The sequence below is a fragment of the Trichosurus vulpecula genome, chromosome 1, assembly GCF_011100635.1.
Source record: "Trichosurus vulpecula isolate mTriVul1 chromosome 1, mTriVul1.pri, whole genome shotgun sequence".
Classification (NCBI taxonomy): Eukaryota; Metazoa; Chordata; class Mammalia; order Diprotodontia; family Phalangeridae; genus Trichosurus; species Trichosurus vulpecula.
In genome coordinates, this window is record NC_050573.1 from 35,644,501 (window position 1) to 35,669,400 (window position 24,900).

The 24,900-nt window shown below is 48.4% G+C and overlaps 1 protein-coding gene across 4 annotated transcripts in view; it reads right to left on the reverse strand.

Moving 5' to 3' along the window:
• CAMKK2 (calcium/calmodulin dependent protein kinase kinase 2) overlaps positions 1–24,900 on the reverse strand; it is a 65,356-nt gene that overhangs the window by 23,613 nt on the left and 16,843 nt on the right. For all 4 annotated transcript variants that reach the window (XM_036754781.1, XM_036754789.1, XM_036754771.1 and 1 more), the window contains exons 2-7: positions 20,394–20,921; positions 13,583–13,630; positions 12,205–12,258; positions 10,712–10,763; positions 8,949–9,082; positions 7,275–7,311 (exon numbers count right to left, since the gene is read on the reverse strand). In XM_036754781.1, the coding sequence (XP_036610676.1) occupies positions 7,275–7,311; positions 8,949–9,082; positions 10,712–10,763; positions 12,205–12,258; positions 13,583–13,630; positions 20,394–20,864 (796 nt within the window). In that variant the 5' untranslated portion in view covers positions 20,865–20,921. The remainder of the gene's footprint in view (positions 1–7,274; positions 7,312–8,948; positions 9,083–10,711; positions 10,764–12,204; positions 12,259–13,582; positions 13,631–20,393; positions 20,922–24,900) is intronic.

The following is a 24,900-nucleotide window of genomic DNA, read 5'->3' on the forward strand; positions in this document are numbered from 1 at the left end:
ATTTATGATGGAAAATGGTATCCGCCTCTGGAGAAAGAACTGATGGAGTCTGAACGCAGATCGAAGCAGACTATTTTTCACTTTCTATATTTTTTTCCTTTGGATCTGTGTCTTCTTTCAAAACAGGATTAATACGGTAATGTGTTTTGCATGATTGAGCATATATAACCTACATCAAATTGCATACTGTCTCAGGGACGGGAGAGGTAAGAGAGGAAGAGAGAAAATATGGAACTCAAAAAAAATCTACAAATGAATGTTCAAAATTGTCTTCACATGTAACTGGGGGAAATTTTTTTAATATTATTTATAAAATGAGATGGAGAAGGAAATGGCAAACCACTCCAGTATCTTTGCCAAGCAAACCTCAAAAGGGTCACAGAGTCAGACATCACTGAAATGACTCAGTAACAACAGAAATGCCCATCACACTGTTAGCCTCAGAAGGAGGATTCCAACCCAGGTCTCTGGACTCCAACCAAGTTTGACAACCTCTTTTCCCCACAGTGGGCTGTTATTGCATGCCACAATACAGCGTACACTTTCCAAGCCATAAATTCAAAACTGCTGTGTGGCAGGCAAACGCAAGTCAGAACAAAGCAGCCGTGACTACAATTGAGGGCATGCCATCGATGTGTTTTGGAAAGACTTCAGAGAAGAAGGCAAGAAGAGAACTCAACCAGGCGTCTGAGCCCCTGGCAGATCACAGATCACGGAGGCCAGATCTGGCCCACATTTCTCTTGGTTATTTTAGTCTTTATGGCTGAGGGTTGGTTCATAAACCCAGTATGGTCCACCTCCTTCCCAGATAGTGAGTATCTAGGTCCAAAGTCCACCTGAATACGAGAAACCAGCCAGGACAGAGTGGGTTGATCTGTTTGTATAAAACCAGCCTATTTCTGGTCCAAAATTGTTAAATAATTCTAGAGACTTCAAATGGGGTGGAAAGGGCCCCAGAGAGATTCAGGTCATGACGATCAAGCCTGTGGAACCCCAGAAAGCTGAGACGGTCAATGGGGAAATATAAAAAGAACAGGTTTGGAATCAGGGACCTGGGTTCACAATTTGATGCAGCTAGGTGGCCCCATAGTGCATAGAGCGCCAGGCTTGGAATCAGGAAGACTCATCTGCCTGAGTTCAAATCTAGCTTCAGATACTTCCTAGCTGTGTGACCCTGGGCAAATCACTTAACTCTGTTAGCCTCAGTTTCCCAATCTGTGAAATGAGCATGAGAAGGAAATGGCGAACCATTTCTCTGCCAAGAAAACGCCAAATGGGGTCACGAAGAGTCAGACAAGAGTGAAAAGACTGAACCACACAACAAAGTTAATTCTCTCTGTGGCCTTAGACACAGTCTACGTATCAGTGTCTTTCTCTCTAAAACAAGTGTTGGAGTGAATAATCTCTGGGGTCCCTTCCAGCTCTAAACCCCTTTCCTTGACTTCTCATTTCCTCCTACCAAACCCAAATGGTCCCGTAGAAACTATTTATTCTGTTTGTAGCCTAGAGTTGACTGTAGGGCACAGCTTCTTAACCTTCTCAATAGAATTCTTTTCCTTTGTAACCCATGTATTTTATTTTATTTGGAACCGCTGTGGCAACTAGGTGGCACCATAGTGCACAGAGTGTTGGGTCCAGAGTCAGAAAGACCTGAGTTCAAGTGCAGCCTCAGATCCTTACTAGCTGTGTGACCTTGGGTAAGTCACTTCACCTATATTTGCCTCAGTTTCTTCTTCTGCAAAAATGGGAATAAAACCATCTGGCTCCCAGGATTGTTGTGAGGCTCAAATGAGATAATAAATATAAAGTGCCTGGCACATAATAAGGGCTATGTAAACGCTTTGTCATTCAGTTACTGTTCAGTCATGTCAAGATTCTTGGTGACCTCATTTGGGGTTTTCTTGGCAGAGATATTGGGGTGGTTCACCATTTCCTTCTCCAGCTCATTTTACAGATGAGGAAACTGAGGCAAACAGGGCTAAGTGACTTGCCCAGGATCACACAGCTAGTAAGTGTCTGAAGCCGGATTTGGATCCAGGAAGTTGAGTCTTCCTGGGTCCAGGCCTGTTACGGGCTGAGTTAGAGCCAAGCCCTGTCCTCCTCAGACCTCCAGCCCCAGGGGCCTGCTGAGATAAACTCAGGGCTTTGGGATGTGGGTGGAGCCAGGAGGAGGGGTCTCACCTTTGTTGCCTCCCTAGCAATTCCAGGTCTTTTGCCCGGACCTGCCTGACCACGTGGAGTTTCCGGTTCTTTACCTGGACTGCCTGCCCGCAGGGAGCTTTGGGTAGTGCAGGAAGAGAAGGGGAGGAGGGTAGGCGGAGTTGGGGCGGTCCTAGGACCCAGGTGTATAGAGTTTTACCTGTCCTTCACCCACGTAACCAAAGAATGTACCTGCCTCACTAAAGATATAAAAGTGCTGCTTGCTGAAATGATAAACGGAGTCCTTCACCATCTTTTCGGCTCCCGCCCCATTCATTGTCTGTGAGATCAGGTCCTTTGCTTAGGCAAAGGCCTGGGGCTTGGGGGGAACCCCGAGCATAGTTACGAGGCTTCGGAAGCCCGTAACACAGGCCCATCGCTCTATCCATTATAAAGTTCTTAGCACAGGGCCTGGCACATAGTAGGCCCTATATAAATGTTGGCTATGATTCTTCTGCGAAGAGGTCCCTAAGCTTCAACAGACTGCCCGAGGGATCTGGGACGTAATATAAGGATAAGAACCGCTACTCTAGGGCAATGAGACAGATGTATAAATTAAAGTTTTTTCCGGGTCTAATAGTGTATAATTTTATTTAATAAACATACCAAGCACAATACCCCCAAGGAGGTAACTGGTAGCAAGAGAAGAACTCAATGTAATAACAAAACCTGGACAAGAAACATTTGGTACAGGAGAAAAATGTAGGATCACCGCACCATTGGGAATGATGAGTGGAGAATCCAGAGAAACGTGAAAGGTCTTACAGTAACTGATGCAGAGTGAAGAAAGTAGAACCCAAAAACAATCCATGCAAAGAACAAGACAGTATAAATAAAGCCATCATGGTTAGACATCCAAAATGAGGGCCGAATGTGATGGACAATATTCATATTAAACCGTCAGAGTTATGGTTATCAGAGTTTTGATATCAGAGTTATCGGACACATCCTTCCTTTCTGTTAATGGGTAATGTGCACAAGTGGAAAGCGACGTGTATTATGTAACTCAGTTACGTTATCATCAGGCAGTTTGGGTCAACTTTTGGGGGCAAGGGGGAAGTGTACACCACATAGCCTAGTGGATAGGACCCTGGACTTAGAATTAAGAAGACCTGGGTTCGAATCTCTCTTCCAACACTTAACTAGCTATGATACCCTGGTCAGTTGCAGTTTCTTCACCCATAAAACCAGTACAGCTAGGTCCCAATTAGGCTGAATAATGAATCCCCTTGAATTCAAATTATTCAAAGTTATAATTATGTAAAATATGGTCATTCATTCCGGGCTGGAGGAAAATGTGACACAAGTTTGCGTAACACAGCCACTTCAGGGGACTCGTTATTTGCACTAATCGGGATCTAGCAACATAACAGATTTCCTTCACAGGATTTTTTTGGTGAGGAAAGCACTTAGCAATAACTCACATTTGTAGATTTATAATTCTTTTTAGGATTTATGATTATAATTCAACATTTTTATCAATGAGCTGGGTTAAGGGACAGATGGTGTGCTCTTTGCAAGTCATGAGATGAAAGGAAGCGGGGTGTAATAGCTAACACACTGAAATGATAGAAGTAGGATCAAAAGAAAAAATCCTGAAAGGCAAGGATGATGAACCAAATATAATAAAAGGTGAGGGGACAAATGTTGAAATCCTACACTTAGGCTGCCAAAATTTAAAAAAAAAAATTAACTTCACAAGTGCAAGATGGGGGAGAAATGCGGTTGGGCCACAGGTCCTGTGTTTGTTAATTGACTGATGTGGAAGAGAGCCAGGGGCCACAGTGGACTGGAAGCACCATGCCTCAACAACCTATCATGGCAGCCAAGGAAGCCAACGGGATCTCAGGCTGCAAGAGCAGGGGTCGAATGTCTAGAACAAGAGAGGGGACTGGCTATTACCCTCTTCCCTAGACATCTCGAGTGATGTGAACAGCTCTGGGCACATTTGGGAATTGCACTGAGATGGATGAGTAGTATACAGAGAAGGACAAGAAGACTGGAGACGGTGTTGGGCAAAGTTGAAACACCTGGAATTATTTAGTCTGGGGAAGAGAAGGCTGGGGACGGGGAGGGAGTCGGAGAAGGGGGAGAACATTACAGTCCTCAAGTTTGAAGGGCTGTGATTTGCAAGAGGGGACCGGACTTGGCTTCCCAGGGGGAAGAACCAGGAGCAGCAGGCTACAACTGCAGAGAGGCTGATTTAGGCTCAATATGATAATAAAAGAGCAGACATTTATGGAACGTGTTAAAGTTTGCAAAAACTTTGTATGTGTTATTTCATTTGAGCCTTCAGAGGTAGGTACCATTACCATTCCCATTTAACAGACGAAGAAAGTAAGGTGAAAGTGTACCCAGGGTCACACAGATAGTACGTGTCTAAGGAAAGATTCAAACTCAAGTGTCACTAAGTCTGTCACCCTATCCACTGCGTCTCTGAGCTGCCTGTAAGAAAAAACTTCCAAATAGTGAGAGCTGTCCGTAAGAGGAATGGGCAGCTTCAAGAGCCGGTGAGTTCCCCACCCCTAGAGGTCTCTAAGCTGAGGCTGGACAGTCAGAGATGTTGTATAAGGGACAGTTGGGCACTTCCCCCATCTTAGACTAGGCCAAGAGCAGGGAACTGGCAGCGTCGAGGCCACATGTGGACCTCTAGGTCCTCAAGTATGGCCCTCTAGGTCCTCAAATGCAGCCCTTTCACTGAATCCAAACTTCATAGAACAAATTCCCTTAATAAAAGGATTTGTTCTGTAAAACTTGGACTCAGTCAAAAGGCCGCAATCGAGGACCTAGCAGGCTACATGAGGCCTCAAGGCTGCAGGTTCCCAATCCCCGGACTTAGGTGATCTCTAAGGTCCCTTCCAGCCCTGAGATGCTGGCATTTCCAAAGAGGACATTCCCAAGATGCTTTGAGTAAGGGCAGAATCTTCAGACTCTATAGCCAGCCTCCCTCCCAAGGAGAGTATACTCCTCTGCACACATTTAGTTCTAGCTCATTTTTTCATAAAAGTTTCGGATGCTTTCAAGTGCCATCTGGCATTCTGTACAGTGCTTCCCATTCCCCCCAAGAGTGTGGATTATCCATAGCATCGAAAGCACAGGCTGCTGCCTTCTCCCTTGTCCCACCCCCTTCCCTCCACTCCCAGGACACTGTGTCCTCCATGCCCACTGCTGTGTGGCGTAGACTCAGGAAACACAAGTTCATTTTCATATTAGCCCAAACCCAACAGAATTGTGACCGCAAAAGAGTGAGATGTCCCAGAATGCAGCTCCAGTTCCAATGGAAAAGATTCTTCCTGGTTATTATCATTATTAGGGAATTTTGTCTATCAAAAAAATCTAGGTTTTGGAGTCAGGAAGACCGAGTTCAAATCCAGTCTTAACCACTTACTACTTTGTATGATCCTGGGCAAGTCATGTAACAGCTATCTGCCTCAGTTTCCTCATCTATAAAACAGAGATAATAATACCACCCACTGTCCAGGGTTGTTGTGAGAATCAGATGAGACAGTGTTCATAAAGCACCCAGCACAGTGCTTGGCACACAGGAGGCACTTCTTTCTTCTTGTCAGCACCAGTAAGTGACCTTGTTACAGTAGTGACTGCTAATCCCTCTTGTGCCTCTGTGGACTGGAATCTCCCTGAGGACAGGGCCCTTCTGTTCCCACCTCACAGGACCATGAATGAGGTGCTAGAAGAGACCTCAGAGGCCAGGGAGGCCAACTGCCTCTCCCCTCCCCCACCATGTCCCAGAGGCCACTCAGTGGACATGGAGTCAGGAAGATCAGTCTTAGACACCAGTGCGGGGGCGGGGGAGACACAGACAGACAGAGACAGAGACAGAAAGACAGAGAAAGAAAGGAGAGAAAGAGGAGAGAAAGACAGAGAGAAGAGGAAGAGAGAGGAGAGAGACGAGAGAGACAGAGACAGAGAGACAGAGAGAGAGAGGGAGAGACAGACAGAGACAGAGAGAAATTGGAGAGACAGAGAGAGAAACAGAGGGAGAGACAGAAGGAGAAACAGAGAGAGAGAGAAACAAAAGAGAAGAAGAGGGAAGGGGAGAGGAGAGGAGAAGAGGGGGAGATAGAGAGGGGGAGAGAAAGAGATAACTACATATATCTAGATAGATATGGATAAAGCTACATATGTCTAGACAGATAGACAGACAAATAAATATAGATAGACAGACAGAGAGACAGAGCTGTATAACTCTTGGCAAATCCTTTCTCTGTAGTCTGCCTCAGTTTCCTCTTCTGTAAAATGGTGGGTAATCAAAGGGTGAGTGAGGATCAAAGGCGATCATCTCTGTAAAGTGCTCTGCAAAGCTTAAAGCACTATATAAGTGCTAGCCATTATTATTATTTTACAGACAAGGAAACTGAGACCCAGAGAGGTGAACAGATTGCCCAAGGTCCCACAGGCAGTGTCAGAAGCAGGATTTGAACCCAAGTCCTCTGACTCCATGAGAGGCGGACTAGAGAGAAAGCTGGCCTCAAAACCAGGAGAAGCTGGGCCCAAGTCCTACTTCGGACACATGCTGGCTGTGTGACCCTTGACAAGTCACTGAACTCCTCAGTGTCCCAGGGAATAACTCTCAAAGACCTTAAGTTGCAAGGAATGGGCTAACCTGTACTGATAGATGGAGTTTCCTCACCTGAGAGATGCCTATACCAAAGAAATCACAGGTCCACGTGCTCCCTGGCCTATCCTCTGCCCCAACTGTACCAAGCTGCCCACCGGCAACCAGGAAGACCTAGATCTGAATTCTGCCCCAGATACTCACTCTAGCTGTATGACTATGAACAAGTCACTTAGCAAACTGTTCTACACCTCATTTTGCTCCTCTGTAAAAGGGGGATTACAGCAGCCCCTTCTTCACACCACACACACACACACACACACACACACACACACACACACACATCTCGAATGAAGTAATGGCTGTAAAGTGCCTAGCCAACCATCAAGCACTATGGAAATGTAAGCTATTAGGACCAGTGAAAGGGTATCTCAGAGAGCAGAGAAGGAAGGGCCACTGGGGCTTTGGAGGCAGCGGAAGGGAAAGCTGGCTTTCTTACCCATGTACAGATGGTCCTCATTTGGGTCATCCAGGACCTGTCAAGAAAGATACAAACACGAGAGAAGTTAGGAGAGAAGAGGATGGAAAGGATGGGAAGGCATAAGGTCAATATCTTCCCGGTCTGTGCGTTAGTGGCAGGACTGCTACACCCTCCATTCCCTCCTCTCCAAAATAAAGGCAAAGATAGGGGAAGAAGGTCCAAGGCTTGGGAACTAAAAACCTCACTCCCACGGTCCAGTGTGGCCAGCTAGACTTCTGGAACAACCGTTTAAATCCTCACAAATTCTGTCTTTCCTCTCCCCACACACCTTCCCCACCTGTGTTTGTGGAGATTTTTCAAGGATATGCAGTGATATGGAGTGGAAATAGCTATTTGGAGTCAGTATGACCTGGGTTCAAATCCTTCCACTAACATATACAGGCTGGACAATCTCCAAGCAAGTCCCTTAATCCCTCTGTGCCCCAGGAACCTCCCTAGGACTTACCTACTAAGCCTTAGATGCAGGGAGGGGAGTTTCCCACACTGATGAAGTCTGCAATTTCAGCTTCAAGAAGCTAAGCAGGGCCCAGAAGGGTCACCTAGCCTTACCTCCCGCACCCAAGTGGACCAATTCTCAGCAAGGAACTGCCCCAGTGAAAATAACTTTTGATGCCTCTTCCACAGGATCATCAGATAATAGATTTAGACCCGGAAAGGACCATAGAGGTCCTCCCATTTTAAAGAACTGAAGTCTAGAGAAATCAAGGAATTTGCCCAAGTTCACACAGCTAGAAAAATGTCTGAGGCAGGATTGGAACTCAATTCTCCCTAACTCTAAGGCAAGTAAGTACTCTATCCACTACACCACACTGCCTCTCAACAAATGCATCAAGTTCCAGCTCCAAGGCCAGAGAGTAACATCTCATGGGCTTCTCTATCTTGTTTACTAAATTTAATGTTGTTGAGTCATTTCAGTCATGTCTGACACTTCGTGACTCCATTTGGGGTTTTCTTGGCCAAGATACTGGAGTGATTTGCCATTTCCTTCACCAGCTCATTTGACAGATGAGGAAACTGAGGCAAACAGGGTTAAGTGACTTGCCCAGGGTCACACAGCTAGGAAGTATCTGAGGCCACATTTGAACTCAGGTCTTCCTGACTCCAGGGCCAGTACTCTATCCACTTTGCCACCTAGCTGCCCCATATTATTATAAGAGCAGGAAAATTTCCATATTCATGATTAATTAACAGGCCTATCCAAAGTGTTCTGGCCACCCTCCTTACGCCTTCTTTGCAGAGATGGGGAACTATGGATACGAAATATTGCTTATAATGTCTGACCTTTTTTGATACATTAGTTTTCCTAATGCGCTTTTTTTTTTCCATTCTTTGTTATAAGGAATAGCTCTCTGGGAAGGGCGATGGGAGGGATATGCTGACAAATGTAGGCAACATGTAAATAAAGGTAGAAATAACAATTTATTGTTTTAAGGAAAGTGTTTTGTCCCTCTCCATTTTCTATCCGCCCATCAGCATACAGGTAAGACCTGTACTTGGGGATTATGGGCCACGCAATAATCTCCAGGGCTCCTAAACCAGCTGTCCCATCTGTTCCATCTCTACCACACGGGCTGCTTAATCTCCAAGCTGTTCTGCCCTGCCCCTTCTCCTCCCACCTCCCTGGTGTCTCACCTCTACCAGCTTCACCACATTGGGATGATCCAGCTTTTTGAGAATAGCGATCTCTTGGTAGACCTGTTCAATGGGGCCCTTGGGCTGAATGCAGCCTTCCGAGGCGGGCTTGGTGCCACGGGGTGGTGGACGGCCTGATAGGGAAGAACAAACACACCACAACGTGAGGACCTCATATGGTTGGAGGAAGAGTCAGCCATGCCAGAAAAGGTCTGGCAGTGGGAACCTGTGATACTGAGGTCTCTGCACTGCTCAAACACCTTCACTAGCTCCTGCTGCCTATCCGGTGGAGCACAAGCTCATGATCTTGGAATTCTAGGTACAATCTGGTTCCAATAAATCCTTGGGGCCTAATTTCACATTATTCCCATCTATACACCGTACATTCCAACAGAACTAGACTATTTACCACCTGTGGTCTGCAGCCTCTCCTGTCTCTGAGCCTTTCCCAAGTCATTCTTTATACATGGAATACCCCCTGCCCCCGTCTTGGCCTGCTGATACCCCATCCAGGCCTCAAGGCCCAACATAAACACCTCTTCTTGCTGAAGCACTGGATGACCTGGGCCAGGCTAGACCACCAGCCCAAATCAAAGAAAATGAAATTGAGTGGGGATAAATGGAAGGACTTACAATTGTGTAAAAAAAGTCACTTAAATGAGAAGAAGAGGGAAGGTCGGGAGAGCGGGGAGACAGACACCATTTGTCTGGAAAACGCCTGGACAGTTTAGCAGGCTGCAAGGTCAACATGGCGGCGAAGAGAGCTAAGGTGACTGATCCTGGGCTGCACGGCACTAGCATCTGCTCTGTATTACTCAGCTATTTACACACCAGGGAGACGCAGGGGAAGAGGAAACTCTCCTTTTCTTGGATGCTTTTTCAATTTTCTTTTGCTCATGAACAATATTAAGCAAATGTAGTCATTGCAACACACAAGGACAGAGAAGATGGTTGGACATGGAACTTGTCGTGTGCAGTACTGTTTCTTTTAGGCAGATATTAAGTTTAACGAGATAGGAACAAAATCGTCATTTGTTTCTCCTTCTACACTCTTTCCAGTGGTAGATGGGGAGGTGAGAGGGGGGGGAATGGAAGCCAAGAGGAGAAGGGAGGAGGTGGAGGCCAAGGGGAGGGGGAATGGAGGGGAGGCCAAGAGGAGAAGGGAGGAGATGGAGGCCAAGGGGAGGGGGAATGGAGGGGAGGCCAAGAGGAGAAGGGAGGAGGTGGAGGCCAAGGGGAGGGGGAATGGAGGGGAGGCCAAGGGGAGGGGGAATGGAGGGGAAGCCAAGAGGAGAAGGGAGGAGGTAGAGGCCAAGGAGAGAGGGGATGGAGGGGAGGCAAGAGGAGGGAAGAGTGGAGGCCGAGGAAAGAAGGGATGGAGGTGGGAGGGGGCAAGAGGAGAAGGGAGGAGGTAGACAATGGGTGGAGGGTAGAAGGGAAGCCAAGGAGAAGGAAGAATGTAGAGGCCAAGGGGAAGAAGCAAATGATGGAAGCCAAGGGGAGGGAGGAGCATAGAGGCCAAAGGGAGAAAGGAGGAGGTAGAGGCCAAGGAGAGGGAGGGGCTGGAGGGGAGGCCAAGGGAAGGGATAAGGCAGCCAGAGCTAAGAGGCTTGAAAGCACATCTCCTCTCCAGCCCCCTCACCTGCCCTACCCCCACCTCTAGCCTAGCCTGTCATCTTGTGTCATGGGACACCCTGCCCACCCTCCCAAACCAGCCCTCCCTTGTGCTGTTTAAATCTCTCAGCCCAAGCCCACACACTCACGGGGGAAGCCCGCCTGCCGCACCAGCTTCTTTTTGGAAAGCACCTTCATGGCCTGGAAGAGAAAATTCCCAAGGTCCAAGTTACTGTTGAGTCATCCCAACAGGGGTGGTGGATTCTGCGTCTATCCCAGGCCCCTCCTGCCAAACCCCAGCCCTTCCCAGGCCCTCATGGCCTCACGTCACTGCTCTGAGCACCAAGTAACAAATAACTCTCCATACAGATCCTCCCAGCATGGCGGAAAGCTCCAATGGCCAGCACTTCCTATCAAATAAAGGGGCCAAGGGAGAGGGTTTGGGACAAGACAGCTGGAAAACGTAGATCCACTGAAAGAGAATGTGGTCTAGGGGAAAGGGCTAGGACTTAGGGGCTGGAAGCCCTGGGGGTTATAGTCCAGGATCTGCCCATGATTCACTGTGTGACTTTGGTAAGCCCCTTCCCCTGATTGTGCCTCAGTTTCCCCATTTGCAAAAATGGGAATAAGAGAACTTTCTGAACACATGGGGATAGTTTCATCACGGGATCATATTCTGTGGCTCCTGGCATCATATGAGATCACACACGTAGAGCATTTTGCAAACCTTAAAGTATCATGTAAATGCTAGCTGCTATATTATTTATGTCATCACGTTAGAGCTAGAAGGTCAAAGGTCCTCTAGCGCTCCTACACAACTGGGTGGCGCTGTATATAGTGTTAGACTTGAAGTCAGGAAGACCGAGTTCAAATCCCACCTCAGACTAGTTGTTTGACCTCGGGTGAGTCGTTCAGCCTCAGTTGCTTCATCTGTAAAATGTATTTATCGCTCAGAGTTGTTGGGAGGATTCGGGGAGACAATGGGTGCAGGGCATTGGACAAACCTTAAAGTACTTGATGAATGCTAGCTACTATTTATTGTCATCATTATAATTACTACCAGTAGCAGTTCAAACCCTCCATTTTCCAGAGTCCCAAGGACATCGAACGATTTGCACAAAGTCACACAGGGAGTAAGCACGAACCCAAGATTCCATCTTTCTCACGTAAACCTGGCTCTGATGTTTGCCTATTTACCCTCTGCTGACTTGGGGCAAGTTGCTTCACCACCCCCACCCCCACTCAGGGCCTCAGTTTCTCTATCTGTAAAATGAGGGGGTGGACTCCACGGCCTCTGGGGTCCCTTTCTGCTCTGAATCTGCAGCGCTATGACCTCCGTGGGCCTCAGTTTCCTCCTCTGTAAATTGGGGGAGTGGCTGAGACAGCCTCTGGGGTCGTTTCCATTTCTAAATCCATGATCCCCTCAGAAGTCTCTTTGCCTCCTCGTGCCTCAGTTTCCTCATCTGTAAAATGAGGGAATTGGAAGGGCTTAATCAGAACAAGGAGCGGGGACATTATGGGGCAGGTGGGTGCAGGGGGGAAAGCTGTTTTTGCCCTGAAGGAGCTCCCCGTCTTGCAGAACAGGCCTACCCCCCAGGGCGGGGGTGGGGGGTGGGGGGTGGGGAGGAAGCCAGGTACTCACATAGTAAGTATTGTCGTCTTCGTTGTAAGCCAGCTTGACCACTCCATAGGACCCCTGAGTGAAGGAGAACACATCAATGATACTCCCCTCCGAGGCTCCTCCCTCCCAGCATCCCCTGGGCTGGGGTCAGGGGATTCCCACTGGCCAGCCTGGTCTGGACGCAGCCTGCCACAGTCCCACCGGGAGACCTGCAATAACTGCAGCTGCACCCTCCCACTACAGACACCTCTCCAACTCCCACCTACCCTGCAAGGTCAAGTGCAGACCCCACACAGCCTCCCACGACCATCCTCCCCACCCCCAAGCACTCCCCAGTCCCAGGGCCCTAACTGGCAGGTCAGCCCATCAGCCCAAAATGCTTATTATTTCTCCATATCAGTGACTTCTGCAGCACCAAGCATAAAGGCAGAAACACACTCTGTACTGCTCTCACCAAAGAACCCAGCTGGCTTCCTCCATGTGAAATAACGGGCTGTCCTTCTTATGGGGACATGGTGCTCTAGCCCCCAGAAAGGTCTGTGATATGGTAGAGAAATCAAGATTTGGGAGTCAGGGGCAGCTAGGTGGCACAGTGAGTGGAGCACTGGCCCTGGAATCAGGGGGACCTAAGTTCAAATCTGACCTCAGACACTTGATACACCTACTAGCCGTGTGACCTTGGGCAAGTCACTTAACCCCAATTGCCCTGCCTTCCCCCCTCAAAAAAAAAACTTGGGAGTCAGAATGGCCTGTGTTCAAATCCCACCTCAGACATCTACTAGCTGTGCCTCAGTTTCTCCATTTGTAAAATGAAGGGTCTAGACTCAATGATCTCTAAGGTCCTTTCCAACTGTAAATCTATGAGCCGCTGTGCTCCAGATCCTCTCTCCAGGCTGACCTAGACCAATCACATTCTCCTCCACTTCCCCCTGAGATCATCAGCACGCTTCCCAGTCAGTGGTAGTGAAATGGACATTTTTTTCTTTGTCTCTTGCTAACTCCTGTGGCCTTAAGCCAGTCTCTCTCCCTTCCCAGGCCTCAGTTTCCCCATATACAAAACAGAGGGCTTGGGCTAGCTGATCTCAACAGAGGTGTTCAAGGAAAGGCTGAACAACCATTTGTCAGGGTCGTGATTTCTGCCCAAGCCCAGATGGGGCTGGATGCCCCCTAAGATTCCTTCTGGCTCAACCATAAGGGAACAATGTCTTTACCACTATAATGGAAGAGTGGGATTTGGGACCTGAAGAAGTATTTTTTCTTGCAGAAATAACTTTAATTTTCTTTAAAAAACAAAGAAACCCACCCAAAGCAGCAGCACCAAACTGAACCCTAGACCACCTCCTCTCCCACCTCCCTTCTCGCCCAGACCCTGAAGGCCCCGCCCCCTCTTACTATTTACCTTCCCAATCTCATCTTTCAGCGTGTACTGATTAAGCTGTACACAGTCCTGTGGTGGAGAGAGGAAGACAAGGGGGAAAACGTCAGAGGCATACTTGTCAAGGGGTTTAGGGGAAGGGGGAAGAGAAAATAAATCATTATTAACTGGGAAAACATAAAAGTTTAAAAAACCCGAAAGGCATCTGTGGCTAGGCCCAGATAGGTATGGAGTGGGCTCAGAGGCCTCCTGGATACTCAGAAAATGTCCGGACTCTGACCCCCTGAGCAGGAAAGTCAGGCAAACCCTAGAAAGCAGTTGATAGGTTATTAGAGGGAAAGAAAGTAGAAAAAATTGTTACCAGCCCTGCCCTGCCAGACCTCTTTGTGAGGCAGAAAACAAACCAGTAACAGCAACACCACCTAGCATTAATATAATAAGGGTTACAGAGAGCTCTACAAATATGATCTCATCCTGGAAGGGAGATAATGTTATCCCCATTTTACAGTTAAGGAAACTGAGGCAAACAGAGGTTCAGTGACTTGTCCAGGGTCACAGAGGCAGGATTTGAACTTGGGTTTTCCTGACTCCAATACAAGCAATCTCTGTCCATCGACACCTAGCCGACCTCAAGAGTCATAGAAGGTGGAATTGACCCAACAAAGTGGTTGGGGCCCTAAGGGAACCACACCTCCAAGCCTTTGCCCAGCTAAGAGGACGCTGTGACATCCACCTCCAGGTCATCGATAGTCGATCTGCTAAGCAAGTCTGGAAAGCCTGACAGTCCCCAACCATGACATATATCATCTCCTGACTGGGCCGTTCCCCATGCCTGGAATGTGTAACCTCCCACATGTCTAAGCTCTGGGAATCTCTGCCGCCACCTCCTGCAAAGAGGGTCTTCTCGAGTCCCCTCATTTCTCCATAATCTCTGTTCAAACTGCCCCACCCCTGCTATTTGACCCCAGTAGAATAAAGTATCTGGAGGGTCCCAGAATCTGATCTAGAGCAGGAAGGGATCTTCCAGGCCATTGAGTCAAGCCAAAGAAACAGGGTAAGTGGTATGTCTGAAGTAACACAGCCAGGATGCCAGCTCAGGTCATCCTACTCCAGAGCCAACATTCTCCTCCACCAGGTCCCTGTCTCATTCCCGTCTCTATTACCTCAGCACCTGTACCCGGCACACAGAAGCTACTTAATAAATGCTTGCTAAATTGCAGCTGGGTGGTACAGTGGTTAGAGCCCTGGGCCTGGAGTCAGGAAGACCTAAGTGCAAATGTGTCCTCAGACACTAGCTTTGTGACCCTGGGTAAGTCACTTCACCCTGTTTGCCTCAGTTTCTTCATCTGTAAAATGAGCTGGAGAAGGAAATGACAAACTACTCCAGGATCTTTGCCAAGAAAACCCCAAATGGTGTCACGAAGGGTTGGACAAAACTGAAAATGACTAAACAACAAAATTGCGTTGTAAAAACAAAAGATCTAATTAAAAAGGGAAGCAGCATGCCCTGGTGGATAAGGAGCTGGCCCCAGATCTGGATGGCCTGGTTTAAGCCCTATCTCTAACATATGTGAGCTGTGGAATCCTAGAAAAGTCAATTAGCCTCTCAGTGCTCTAGATCTGATTGTGGCAGACCCTTCCCTCTCAATAAACTCCAGTGGCTCCCTATTGCCCTCGGAATCCAATATAAAATGGCATTTAAAACCCTCCCAGGCCCCTTCCTATAAGATCTAGTAATAACTGCCTCCTTGCTGTCTCTTCCTCACACCAAATGGGACATCCCACCTCTGTGCTTTTGCCCTGGCTGTGCCTCATGCATAGAACACTCTCCTTTCTCATCTTGACTTCCTGGCTTTCCTGGATTCCTGCAAGACTCAGGTCAGATCTCTTCTTTGGCAAGAGGTCTTTCCCTACTTCCTTCTGACATTATCTCCCATCTGTTTACCTCTTATAAGTACACAATTGTTTGTATGTTGTCTCCCCTATTAGATTGTGAGCTTTCCTGAGAACACTGATAATTTATGTGCATTTACCTTTCTTTGTACCCCTAGCACTTAACACAACACTTGGCACGTAGTAAGTACTCAACAAATGTTTGTTGACTGATTCATAGTATAAAATTTGCAAAGATGCTAACCTGCATGGGGAGAGGGAGTTTGCTCACCTGGGAGGTCCCTAAACCAATGAAATCACAAGTCTGGTCTCTATCCTTTATCATTAAAAATAAGATTTTAAAAAGCTAATTTGAAAAGGGGTTCTCTCTCAGAGGACCAGACTCCTCTTTGGCAGGGACTTGTGGTGACTTCCCTCAGTGGCTGCAGAGTCAGGCAGGGCCCCGCCTGTACCGGAAATCTTGCCCTTCCCCACTTGGCCACTGAATGAAGCTTTCACTCCCCCTCCCAACATCTTGCTCTGGGACTAAAAAGCAGGGTGGGGCCCAGCCGGGGCCTGGGAAACTTCCACCCTCTTCAAAGGGACTCCTTGGCTATCAGACACTTGGGGGAGGCCTCCCAGAATCCTCCTGGGTTTTCTCAGGCCTCATGAGCCAGGAGGGGTCCCCAGACTGTCCAGGGCTGCCTCCTCCCTGGGGTTTCCATCCACATGGCTCTCCCACTCCAGGGGGATTGTACTGACTTCCTCCCACCCTCATAATTAGGGAAGCTGAGGTTTCACACACAGCCCTATTCTTGTGGTGATCACTCCCTTCTGCAGGCAGATCCTAAAATGCTCAACCGGCTATCTCAGCCTCCCGTACCCGGTTTGTTTCTAGTCCTCTGGTGACCATTCCACAGATGCCAGGAGCCCCCAAAATAAGTGATGCAGCAAGGTGAAACCCCAAGGCAGAACATGGGTCTTGAGTTACCAGCTGTGTGACCCTGAGCAAGTTTCTTGACCCGTCTGCCTCCGTTCCCTGATCTTTAAAATGGGGATAATGACTGTACCTCCCTCCCAGAGCATTTGTGTGGATCAAATGAGACAAAGTATGTAAAGAGCTTAATGAACTCCTCCTCTGTCTGCCTCCCCCAATCTGACCTGAACTTCCTGGGTCTGTTTCCTTGAAGGCTGAACTGGGGGGTTTTCAATGAACTCTGGGATTTCGTGGCTCAGCCCTGCAGGTTCCTGCCAGAATCTTTCCTGGGTTGGTTATAGCATCCCAGAAGGAGGTTAAGCAATCCTTGGGGATGGAGATAAATGAGACCCAGAGCGGGGAAGGAACAGGCCCCGAACTGAAAGCGCCATTCCTCATGCCATTAAGACCGTTGTAGCTGTTGCCTGGAAATTCAGGTATTAGTATTATAAAACAACATAGCCACCTGTATTACTGTCTCTACTGTTATTAACACTACTATACGCACTGCTGTCATTGACACTGCTACCGGCATTGCTGTCGTTACTAACACTACCGGCATTGCTGTCTATAATAACACTACCGGCATTGCTGTCGTTACTAACACTACCGGCATTGCTGTCTATAATAACACTACCAGCATTGCTGTCGTTAATAATACTACTGGTATTCCTGTTATCAATACTACTAGTAGTATTACGATTATTAATGACAAAACAAGGGCTAGAAGCAATTACAAGATAAAATGGATAATTCTAATTATGTGAAACGGAAACACTTTTGCATAAACAAAATTAATGCAACTACAATTAGTAGCAAGTGGTAGACTAGGGAAAAACTTTGTATCAAATATAAATGACGAGGGTCTGATATCCAGGATATACAGCCAACTAACAAATATATAAGAACAAAAGTCATTCCCAGTAGATAAATGGTCAAAGAATATGAAAAAAACAGGCGGTTACAGGGCACCATGGTGCACAGAGCGCTGGACCTAGAGTCAGGAAGCCCCGAGTTCAAACCCAGCCTCAGACACTTCCTAGCTGTGTGACCCTCGGTGAGTCATTTCACCTCTGCCTGGCTCAGTTACCTTGTCTGTAAAATGGGGCCAACAGCAGCCCCTGCTCCCCAGGGTTGTTGTGAGGATCAAATGAGGTGTGTGTAAAGCACGTAGCACAGGGCCTGGCAAACGTTAGCTGTTATCGCTGCTCTCCGCTAATGAAGAATTGCAAACTATTGGCCACCAAGAGAAAGAATGTAGCACATCGGTAACCATACAGGAGAGACAAAGTTTCACCTCGCACCCAAGAGAGAGAGAGAATGAGCAACATGGAACTGGGCCAGGCCAACGCTCAGATAACAGGCCCAGAGTCACTGCTGAGCCTGAGGACCAGAGATCCAGAACAGGACCTGGAGAGGCCTTCTAACCCAACCTCCTTGATATGAGAGGTGAGAAAAATGAGGCCCAGAGAAATTAAGTGATTGGCCTAAAACCATAAGGGCGGTATGAGGCAGAGCAGGGATTTGAACCCAAGTCACAGGATCCTGACAGCAAAGTAGCGCAGTGGATAGAGTGTCGGGCCTGGAGTCAGAAAGACTTGAGTTCCAATCTGGTCTCAGACACTTAACTGTGTGACCCTGGGCAAGTCGCTTCACCCTGTTTGCCTCAGTTTCCTCATCTGTAAAATGATCTGGAGAAGGAAATGGCAAACCACTCCAGGATTTTTGCCAAGAAAACCCAAACAGGGACACAAAGAGTCAGACACAACTGAAACAACAGAAAAGCCACAGGATCCTGGACTAGAAGAGGCCTTAGGCATTGCCTAGTCCAACCTGCTCACTTTAGAGATGTGGAAACAAGGCCAAGAGGTTTAAATGACTTACCCAAGGTCACACATGTGTAATAAGCCTGAGGTGGGATTTGAACCCAGGGCCTCAGACTCCTGAGCTGGTCTGCTTTCCATCGTACCACCCCGTGTGGGGCTTAACCAAGAGCTTTTAGTGAAAAGAATGCTGGACTGGCAAGTGAGGAGACCCACGTCCCCCTCCTGGCTCTCCTACTCACTCACCACGTCTTTGGTGCTGGTTCCTTCCCTGCTCTGGGTCTCATTTGTCTCCATCTGGAAAAGTTCATCCCCAAGGAAGGCCCCAGGATTGCTTGACCTAATTCTGGGCAGCTGTAGCCTACCCCAGGAAAGGCTCTGGCAGGAACCTGCAGGGCTGAGCCACGGAATCCCAGAGTTCACTGAAAACCCCCAAGTTCAGCCCTCAAGGAAACATACCCAGGAAATTCAGGCCAGTTGGGAGGGGAGGGGGCCGTTGGAGGAGGAATTCATTAAGCTGGGAGTGCAAACATCTGACCCCTCCGTGCAGAGCATTACAGGGTTACAGGAAAAACAGACAGATTTGGAGTTGGAGAATCAGGCCTGGAAAGTCTGGTCTGATGCATCCTAGCTGTGGGACCTCAAGCAAGGTCCAACCTGATCTATCTGGGCCTTGGTTTCTTCACCTGTAAAATGGGTTTGGACTAAATTATCTCTAATTATCTGGTTTTCTTTCCAGCACCACATCCAATGGAGTCTTTACCTTTCTTTTCGAACTTTCCCAGCCTCCCGATCCCCATTCAAGATGTCCCCTGTTCCGAACCGTCTCTCTCCTTTCCCACCTAGGACCTATGGATTCCACCTTTACAGCGTGGCTCCTGCCTGCCCTAGATCTCCGTTCTCAAAGCCACCAGCCCCCACTGCCACAAATCTGGACAGTCTAGACTTTTCCACTCTCCCTCCTTCAATCCGTCATTCTTCCAAACAGATCTGACCACGTCACTCCTGTGCTCAAGAATCTTCAACGACTCCCACTTTACTACTGAGGAAAGTTCAAACTCCTCTTTTCTCTCTAACCCAGGAACACCTCGCTCTCCCAGCCTCATCTTAGATAACTTCCTTTCATGCGTGTGACTAGAACGTTCCATGAACATTTGCTGGGCTCTCAGAACCCTGCTGATGCTCAGGCTCTTCCCTATGCCTGGGACGCCCTCCCTTCTTCCTCGCCTTTGCCAGCAGAACTGCTGGTGATCCTTTAAAGTCAGACACAAATGTAATCTCTTCCAGGAAGCCTTTCTTGATTGCTGTAGTAGAGAACACCTTTCTCTTTCAAATCTGACACAGCTCTCCTAGGTAACATATGATCAGTGCATTGGTGAGCTAAAACATACACCAAGGTGCAATCTGAACCAGGATTTTACCTAAGCCTTTCCAATGAGCATTTATTAAGCACCTTCTGTATGCCAGGCATCGTGCCATGCTATATGCTAGACTACAAAGACAAAACAAAAAGCAATTCTCGTCTAAAAGAATTTACCTTCTACCAGCCCCCTTGGGAACTCCCCAAGGGGCAGGGACCAGGCCTTGTGTCTGCTCTGCATACAGCAGGAGCTTAATCAATGATCATTAGTCTAAGGTCTTTCCAGCCCTAATGTGCTCTGATCCAGAGGGGTTATGGGAATGAAGCAAGTTGACGGGGTAAAGTAGAAAGAGCTCTGGAGCTTCAGGACCTGGTTTCAAATCTCACCTCAGACGCTTGTGAGCTGTATGATTCCAAGACAAGTCATTTATCCTCTCTGCCTCAGTTTCACCATCCACAAAATGGGGAAAGGGGTATACTCTAGTCCACGGGTGGGGACACCTATGGCCCCAAGGCCACATGTGCCTTCTAGGTTCTTGAGTCCGACTTTTTGACTGAATCCAAGTTTTACAAATCAAATCCTTTTATTAAGGGGATGTGTTCTATGAAGTTTGGATTCAGTCAAAGGGTTGCACTTGAGGACCTAGAAGGCCACGTGTGACCTTGAGGCTACAGGTTCCCCACCCCTACTCTAAGGCAGCTTCTAAAGAGAACTCAACTTGTCCCACCCCTCAACCACCATTATAGAAAAAGGACAAGGAGACACCCCCCAAGAGATAAGGCATGCCCAGTAGCTCCCCTTACCTGCATTCCGGTGATAGAGACGTGTCTAGACTCCACCGTGGGCCTTCGGGGGAGCCGAGGAGAGGACTGGGGTGAGCTGACAGGAGAGTAAGGAAGAGAGGGGTAGATAAAGCGGCCGTTAACACTCCCGCTCCCTCCAGGGGACTGGGTGGCCTGGGACCGCTCTTGCAGAGACAGCTTGCGGCTGGAAAGGTGGGGCCGGCCCTGGGGCCCGTGGTCTGCAGGTGCCTGGAGAACCTCCTTGTCCTCCCCACTGTGCTCCATCTGCTCCTCCAGCTGGCCCTGGCCCTGGGCCCTGCTGGCACAGCCGGGCTCACACTCAGTCACCACGATGAAGGACTCCATGCTGCTCAGGTGGAGGCTCAGGGATGAGAGCCCGTGAAGGGCCTCACAGGGTTTGGGGTTCTCATCCTGAGGTGCGGGCCTCTCTGAGGGGGTGGGGGCGGGCTGGCTAGAGACACATGATGACATGATGCCCACGCCAGCTTTATCCAGTCTGCTGGGGCTCTCCCATCTGACAGCTGTGACCTAGGGAGAGAAGGGATTATTGGCACCACCCGACCATACACAAAGAGGGTCCTGGGCAATCTCAATGTAGTGCCTCATGTTGGAGGCGCAACCTTACTTGAAGCCAGAGAAGTTCATTTTGTTCTTCCAGCTCAAGGACATTCCAGTGTTACAACTGTCACTACCTGCATGACTTTGGGCAAGCCACTTAATATCTCTAGACCTCAATTTCCTTCTCTGCAAAATGAGGTGGTTGGACTAATGACTTTTAAGATCCCCTCTAGCTCAATTATTAAGCACCAACTATTCTGGTGGGCGATATTCTGGTGGGTACCTGGGGCACTAAGGGCAGGCGTTTATACAGGACTTTACCAAATGCTTTGCATATGTCATGTTCCCTCTATGATCCATCCCATGCATAGCTATGGAATGAATGAAGGAAGGAAGGAAGGAAGGAAGGAGGGGAAGGAGTGGGAAGGGAGGGAGGAGGGAGGGAGGGAGTTTCTATCTGAGGTGAGAAGAGATTGAATCGCAGGGCTCACCAGCAGGCAGGACACCAGGAGGGCCACAGGCCCTTCCAGAAGCTGACCATTCAGAGTAGGCATTCAGGTTTTCAAATAGGCCTGACAAAACCAATTGGAGCCTCCCATCGATTTCGCTTCCCTGCCTGTGCCTGACAGGTCTGCAGCCTTTTTGAAAAAGAAATCAAGGCCCGACATGTTACTGCAGAAACCATCAATGGAGATTTTTTTCTCTCCAGCAGGGAAATTATTATTGATTTTCACTCAAGGGCAAGGACATTTTGGGCCTCTGCTTACTAGGGAAGGGAGAGTCTTGTGTTTCTGAGAGGTCCAGGCAGCTGGGTCTGGATCAAAGGAATGGCCCTGCTCCTCACCTCGGCCCCCTTTCCCCAGCGCCCCCCCTCTCCCCCTCACACTTTCCATCTGCCTGATGTATCTATAGTCTACGATCTTCCCCATGTTGTCTTCCCCATTAGAACAGAAGCTCCTTGAGGACAAAGATTTGTCTTGTTTGCTCCTATTTGAGTCCTCAGCATTTGGCACGGTGCCTGGCAAACAGTAAGTACTTAATAAATGCCCACCAAGAGGTGTAGTAGGTTAAGCTAAGTGGCACGTTGGATAGCGCTCAGGTCATGGAGTCAGGAAGACCTGAGTTCAAATCCAGCCTTAGCCACTTACTCCCTATGTGACCCTGGGCAAGTCACTTAACCTCCTTCGGCCTCAGTTTCTCCTGCTGTAAAATGGAGATAAAATTGGCAACTACCTCCCAGAGTTGTTGTGAGGACCAAATAAGATATAAAGCGCTTTGCAAATGTTAAAATGCTTTACAGATCACAGCTCGATGCATTGTTTTGTTGATTGGCCAGACTCAAGAAAGCAATGGAGAAAATATTAATAGTGCAGATTCCTTTGAAAAGTGTGTCCTGTTGGAGAGCCAGTTGTTAAACATTTAGTCAAGGCTGCATGACCACTTGTCAGGGAGGCAGAGGCTGAAGGAAGGAGTAGAGGCTGCATAAGATTCCTTTTTAAGTCCTTTCTGGGGCTGAAAATGTCCGATTTGGAGCTGGAAGGGACCTTAGTGGACATCTAGTCCACTTCATTTTACAGATGAGGAAACAAATGCCCAGAGAGACTGAGTGATTTGCCCAAGGATTCGAACTCAGATCCAGGTATCCTCACCCCAATCCCATGCCTTTTCCAATGTACCATTCTTGGGATTATCCCAGTATTAACAAATCACGACAGAGCTCTGGTCATAGGGTAAACGGAGCTTTAAAAATCCCCAATCAGAAATCCTTCCCAATGGGCTCCACGCTCTTGTCACAAAATAATCTTGGTGCCTTTTCCAGGAAACCAAATAGAAATTGTCCCTGGAACTGCTGACCTTGAAACTAGCTACCTCCCGCCTCAGCCAATTACACGAGAGAGACTGATGCCTCACAAGAGTGGGCAGGGAAGGGATTAGGGGAAAAATTCCTCCTGCCAGGCTCGCCACTCATCACAGACTTGTGGCCAGCAGCTGTCCAACCCCTTCTGAAATAGCTTGGTTCTTCCCCCAGACCTAGCCCCAAGAACAAAGCATCCTGGCAGTGCTGTCCACGAGGGTCTCAGGACCAGGAGATGCCCTGGGGAAAAAACAGGCTGAGGTCCCTGGATGGGACACATAATCACTGCACTCTAAGAAACAGCAAAAATGAGGAATTTAAAGAAATATGGGAAGATTCACAGGAACTGGTATGAGGCTTGGTGCACAGTAGGTACTAATAAGTGTTTATTGCTTTATCGATTGCAGAGGGAAGGTTGCAGAGCCAGAAGAACATTTGTGAGCAGCAGTGTGATCCAATGGATAGAGCACTGGTCTTGGCACCAGGAAGACCTGGGTTCAAATCCTGACTCAGGCATATACTTGGCTATGTGACCTTAGACAAGTTACTTGACCTTTCTGTTCCCTCATCTTTAAAATGGGGGGGGCAGGGTGGTGCATCAGATGACCTCCCAGATCTCGGATACTTTTTAGAAATGACTATGGGGGCAGCTAGGTGACCAGAGGATAGCCAGCCCTCCAGTGAGGAGGATGTGAGTTCAAATCTGATCTCAGACACTTACTAGCTGTGTGACCCTGGGCAAGTCACTTAACCCGAATTGCCTCTCCAAGAAAAAAGAAAAGGAAAAAAAGAAATGATTATGATGTGAAAGGGCATTAATAAAACTTCGGGGTGTTTTTGTTGTTGTTTTTAAAGAGCAGGCTGCCTTGGGAGACACAGACTCCACTTCACCTTCCCCTGCCACCCCCAGCAGAGACTGAATGACCATTTATTGGGGATATTTATAAAGGGCATTCTTTTTCAGGTAGGGGGCTGGGGTAGATAGCCACCAAGGCCCTTTCTGTTTCTGAGAGTCTGTGGTTGGACGAAGAGCTGTGGTTCTCAGAGGTCCCCTGTGGCCTCCCAATCCAATACTCAATTTGCTATAACTTATCTTCTTCCCAAGGCATCAGTCCAAGGCAAACAACCATCCCCAGAGGGCCAAAGGCCACTCCTAGTGAGGTGAGGTCATCTTGCCCTTGAGCCCCAGGGAAGAACATGGTGTCCCAAAAAGGCCTTGGAATCCTTACAACAAAGACCCTAGCAGAAAATTCCAACTAAGGCATCCCTCGTGTGGGAGGCCATTCCCACCAGGTGGGTGGGGAAGCTGCCCAACTGCCATCCCTAAGGCACAGATCTGACCACATCCCTCCCTGGTGGAGACAGCCCAGGACCTTGAACCCAAGAGCCTTGTGAATAGCCATGAGCCCCCTGCTCCCAAACTACCAGCCCTACTCTCACAACCATCATCTGAAGAAGCAATTCCTATAGAGAAGAGGATCACCAGCCCTACCAACTGCCCCCCATAGATCAGGCAAGCCAGCCTAGCTCACCCTGGGGGCAAAGACAAAACGCAGCACATGCCAAAACCACCACCTTGACCACCATCTCCCCTTAGAGCCTAATGGGGATGGTCTAAAACTCTGAACCCAAGAGCCTTGGGAACGGCGATGCGTCCAGCCCAGCATCCTCATCCGTCATCCTGGAAAGCAGCCCCCATGGGGGATGCAGCCTGGACGCTGCTCCTTTAAATCCTACAGCCACAGGTACTGAAGACCCAGGAAAGAAGGATCTTGTTGCCAAAGTCCTTGGTGCTCTCCAAAGGCTCAGCATCAGGAAATAGGTGATTCTGTCAGTGCAAATGGCATCAGGGAAGAAGTGCCACCATCTGGTTCAGCCCGAGGACCATGAAACCCTTTCCCTCTGACTTGTGCCCAAACTCCCACAGGCACTATCTCCCCTTAGAATGGGAGCTCCCTGAGGGCAGGGACAATCTGGCTTTTCTATTTGTATCCCCAGCTCCTAGCACCGTGTTTTACACGTGGAAAGTGCTTACTAAATACTTTTTCATTTACTCCTCCTTTCATTCTCCTGCTTGTGAAGCTCTCTGGGCTC